The sequence below is a fragment of the Phaethon lepturus genome, unplaced genomic scaffold, assembly GCF_000687285.1.
Source record: "Phaethon lepturus isolate BGI_N335 unplaced genomic scaffold, ASM68728v1 scaffold36951, whole genome shotgun sequence".
NCBI lineage: Eukaryota > Metazoa > Chordata > Aves > Phaethontiformes > Phaethontidae > Phaethon > Phaethon lepturus.
The window spans coordinates 33,728-38,891 of NW_010516674.1; the positions used below are offsets into that span (position 1 = coordinate 33,728).

Genomic DNA, 5,164 nt, shown 5'->3' on the forward strand with positions numbered 1-5,164 from the left:
GCCCCCGGGTGCTGAGTATGCAGTGCACAGAGGAACACGTCTGTCAGAGCCACATACCAAGAACCCCCAGGTGCAGGGCAGTCCTGTGGCTTCTCCCCTGGCTAGTGTCCAGATGCTAGACAGAAATGCATTTCCACAAACTATTGAGAAATAGTTTCTTGGCCCAGCCGAGAAGGACTTGGGGGTACTGGTGGATGAAAAGCTGGACAGGAGCTGGCAATGTGCAGGCTCATGAAGGACCCAGAAGGCCAACCGTATCCTGTGCTGCATCCAAAGCAGTGTGGCCAGCAGGTCGAGGGAGGTGATTCTGCTCCTCTACTCCGCTCTGGTGAGACCCCACCTGGAGTCCTGCATCCAGCTCTGGAGCCCTCAGCATGGGGAAGACATGGACCTGTTGGAGAGGGTCCAGAGGGGGTCACAAAAATGATCCAAGGGATGGAACACCTCCCCTATGAGGACAGGCTGAGAGAGTTGGGGTTGTTCAGCCTGCAGAAGAGAAGGCTCCAGGGAGACCTTATTGCAGCTTTCCAGTACTTAAAGGTGGCTTATAAGGAAGAAGGGGACAGACTTTTTAGCAGGGCCTGTTGCGATGGGGACAAGGGGTAATTGTTTTAACTAAAAGAGGGTAGATTTAGACTAGATGTAAGGAAGGATTTTTCCCATTGAGGGTGGTGAAACACTGGCACAGGTTGCCCCGAGAGGTGGTAGATGCCCCATCCCTGGAAACATTCCAGGTCAGGTTGGATGACGCTCTGAGGAATGTGATCTAGTTGAAGATGTCCCTGCTCATTGCAGGGGGTTGGACTAGATGACCTCTAAAGGTCCCTTCCAACCCAAAGATTCTAGGATTCTATGATTCTATGCTGCTGGTCACCTACAGCCCAGAGGGCAAGCAGAGCCAAAGAGATGGAGACCCTGTCTCTTACCCCACCAACGCTTGAGCTACCAGCTGGGAGACAGGGATGGTTAGGGACCAAGACATGAGAAACTTGCAAGGACTGTATCATCTTCTGGAGGCAGAACATGGGACAGAGGGAGGTGAAGGTCCTGTCTCCTCTGATACCCTTCGTGTGCTCAGAGAGCAGCTGGGAGGAACCTAACCCTTAGGCAAATGTGAATGTATCATCAGAGCAGACAGCAGTTTCCATCCACTGAGCGCTGCTGATAACCAGAGCAGGTTGGTTGTTGTCCCCTCTCCACAGATGTGGCAGCTGAAGCACAAAGTGGAGAGACAGAGCATTTCTCCAAGACAAGGTCTGAACCCAGCACCCTCCCTCCCATATTTCCCCAGGTCTTGGGGCTAAGGGGACAACCCAGCAGACTTGGCCGTGCTCCACTGTATGAGGCAACTCAGCGCTCTGGGACATGGCTGGAGCCTGGGCTGGAGGAAGCTGTTGCCCACAAGAGGTGGGAGGGGGTGGGGGGAGCAGCAGGACTCCTTAGCTGATCTCCCCCATGCCGGAAGGGGCATTTCTGGTCTCCCTGGAGAGAGTATCGGTATCCTCTGCCCACCGTCGGCGCAAAACACCACCACAGCTTTGCAAGTTGTTCTCATTTTATTCCCTTATTAACAGACCTCCATCTCCGGGCTCATTTCTGCCCAGGGGTGAAGGAGGCTACCTGCGGCCCAGCGGTGCGGTACAGGAGGCACACAGGGGGTCCTACCCTGCGGGAGCTCCAGCCTGAGGCAGCAGCACCCTGAGTGTTTGGGAGCTGCCAGCAGACGGAGATGGCCAGCCGCGCGCTGCCAGACCCCTCCAAACCGGGCAGGTTGGGTTTGCAACCTGTAATTCCAATTCCTCTGGATTTTCCGTCCCGCCAGTCAGCAGAGGTGCACTGACTCCTCTGACGCTTGCCCTTCTGGCCGTGTATCTTCACTGCAGCTGAGTGCTTAAGACTGCACAAACTCAGAAGTCTGACTATGCTGATTTAAAGAGTGGCATTTTATGCAAACATTTCCAGAACATTAATCTGAGGTGCCTGCAAACACCGGCCCCTTCTAGCCTGATAAATGCTCTGCAGGTCAGAAGAATGCTGCCTTTTTAAAAATACTCTTTGGGCTTCGGTGGGTCCATATATTACTTTTCTGTTTTCTTCTCCCTTTTCTTCATTAGCTAGAAATGGATTTTATCCAGACCACTTACAATAGCATCTAGTTTTGGTGTTGATCCTAGTTTTGCAGCTGATCATCTAGAGAAGTGGGTTCTAGCAGCCTCAGTTGTCTGAAGTTGTTCAGCACTCTACAATTTGGCAGGCATCAATCTTAATATACTTCCATGTCCTTTTTTCATGACAAGAATATCAACCTGCCTGACTAGCATAATGATGGGTTAGGCTCAGCTTCTCTGATTGGTGGCCCGGTGTTGGTCTCTTCTCCCAAGTAACTAGCAATAGGACGAGAGGAGGCGTCAGGGAAGGTTTAGATTGGATATTAGGGAAAACTTCTTTACTGAAAGAGTGGTCAAACATTGGAACAGGTTGCACAGGGAGATGGTGGAGTCACCATCCCTGCAGCTGTTCAAAAAACGTGTAGATGTAGCACTTGGTGATATGGTTTAGGGGGCATGGTGGTTGTTGGGCTGACAGTTGGACTTGCTGATCTTAAAGGTCTTTTCCAACCTTAATGATTCTGTGATTCTGTGATCCTGCAGTGGGACCGCATTTTGCACATTGCCCTGTGGAAAGCCGAGTTCAGTTCCGGCAGCGAGACAGCCGGTGAGCTGCGAGACTTTGGGCTGTGACTTGGATGTCTTGTGTTGCTGTGAAATCAGGCTGTCTGCGTAACAAGCAGACACTGTGCCTGCTTGAGGCGCGAGGACTTCTGGTTCTCTCTTCTCTCTGCCAGCACCACATCCCCATCTTTTGTCAGATGCTCCATATCCCTTATCTCCCCAAAAGAGCTGGAGAAGTTACTGCAGGACTTCCCACAGCAGACAGCCAGGAGCTCCCATGGGAAAAGAGGACATGTTCAAGGATAGGAAACGTATGGAAAGTGTCTATACATAGGTCAGGTATGGTAAATAGGAGCCTTGGTGGAAGTTTCCAGGGATTCAGATAAATACCTAGAACTTCTAGAGTCTCACACTTGTAGGAAGCGTCTCTACCAGTAAATGAAGCAGTGCCCAGGTTCATTCCCAGTTCCTGTTGAAGTGTTATGGCAGGGCCTGGCCTGCTTTTCATCTGTGCCAGACAACAGTCTGGCAGACTTTCCTGGGCACATCTCTGGGGTGTGAACAGCAGGGACCATTCCCCATGGGCTCTTTGCAGGCAGCCGAGCTTGGAAACAAGCCTTTCCGTGCCAGTTGATCTCAGCACCTGGAAGTGTGACTGAGCATTTTTAATTTAATAGTACAGAGTCCCTGATAACTATGATAACAAAAGGAGCAAAGTTTCTAGAGAAAATTATCCCAGGGACAAGGCATTACCTCTTGGGAACTTGGGTGGTGGACTGGTAGTTGTGTTGGACTGACAGCAATGGAGTTGTGATTTAATATTGTGTTTTTTTAAAAAAACTCACTTTTCGGTCCTTTGATGCTTTTATAGGGCTGGGGAGCAGAGTATCATCGCCAAGATGTTACAAGCACGCCCTGCTGGATTGAGATCCACCTGCATGGACCATTGCAATGGCTGGATAAGGTGCTGACACAGATGGGCTCCCCTCATAACCCCATCTCCTCAGTCTCTTAAGAATCATCTCTAGAATTCCCGTAGGATGGATGCTGTTGCAGGCAGTGGCTTATAGGATTTCCAGTGAACAGAAGCTTCTATATGTAGATGTATGTAGATGTAAATATATCTATACATAGTCTACTCTCCTTTTTTTTTTTTTTCATGCTACATTTTGTGGTTTCTAGTTACTCTGATGCCAGTACAATAACTTTAGAAATTCAGGTATAGCGTATCTGTTCTCTAGTACAAAATAAGCCAAATTCCTGCAAAAGTGTCAAACATTTCCTGTGAGCATCTTCATTCCCCAGCCAAGCCAGTAAACAGTGTGAATTCTCAGCACTTTCATGCAGATTCAGAAACCTGGCTGTAGCTGTTCCTAGTAGGTGAAATTCACCCCTCTGCAGGCAACCAAAGTCTCTACACCATTTATATCCATTTTACATCCTAATTTCAGGTCTGAAAGAGGACCTTAGGTGGTACACAGGACTTATGCATAGAGATGACTTTTATCCAGTGAACTGAAGGACTAAACTGCAATTCCAGTCTGTCTCCCTACTGCAAAGCACGATGGGACAATAGATCCTCTGAGGAGCTGAGGCACCCCTGTCTCCCCTAGGATTTGGCAGGAGGAGAGAGCCCTTGGGACGCGTTCAGCACTGGAGCCTTATCAGAGCATTCTGGACACATCCGAGTAGTCTGATACTGTTAACACAGTAGTGTACGGTACTGCTGCACTGAAAAGCAACAAGCTCCTAAGGAAAAAAAAAAAAAAAAAGAAAATTTGAAATATATGCCTGTAAGTTTAAAAACTAATTAACTTCCAGTGCTTTTTTGCGAAGTACATACATACTTACATATGTATCTGGCATGTAAACTGAATCCTATCCATTATACAGTATTGATGTAGTTTGTTTTAAAGTTAGGACTCTCTGTAGTTAGACTACTGTGCTGATATCAAGGGTACGTCTAAAAGGGACTTGAACTGTGATTCAGAAAAGGGAAATGAAGTGTGCATTGAAGAACTGAATAATTACTTTTATCATTCATCTTGGGATAGTCTCTGTGCTGGGAACAGGAAGCCCCACGCTCACAGGATGCAATGAGAAGGTGGTGGGAGTCAGCCACGTCCATCCCCTGTGCTGGGCCAGTCCTCAGGATCTGACTGCAAGGCTCAGCTTTGACAGAGGGGGCTTCCCCACCAGTCACTTCGTACGTCCCCATGGATGCTTTCTCATCTTAGATACAGGCTTCATCATTTGCAGTGCTTTTGCCTCGCCTGCAGAGGATGGTGAGGCAGTGTAAGCCATGAACAAGAAAATCGTGAATCTACATGCAGAACCTTTTTTAAGAGCTCCTTGACTGTGGTCCTTTCAACCTTGACTTGCTTATGGAATAAGCAAGGAAACCTGTTGCCCATACTGTCATCCACAGAGCCAGCTTTACAAAATGCTGTTCACTTGGTATCCCTGAGGTTACCAGGAGGTGGTAGGTGAAA

At 48.6% G+C, this 5,164-nt stretch overlaps 1 protein-coding gene across 3 annotated transcripts in view; it reads left to right on the forward strand.

Moving 5' to 3' along the window:
- SMAD9 (SMAD family member 9) overlaps positions 1-3,699 on the forward strand; it is a 22,934-nt gene extending 19,235 nt beyond the window's left edge. For 2 of the 3 annotated variants that reach the window (XM_010296123.1, XM_010296124.1), the window contains one exon: positions 3,544-3,698. In XM_010296123.1, the coding sequence (XP_010294425.1) occupies positions 3,544-3,687 (144 nt within the window). In that variant the 3' untranslated portion in view covers positions 3,688-3,698. Of the gene's footprint in view, positions 1-3,543 lie in introns of all 3 variants that reach the window. The other variant, XM_010296122.1, reaches the window with a different exon arrangement.
- Positions 3,700-5,164: the final 1,465 nt, after the last annotated feature.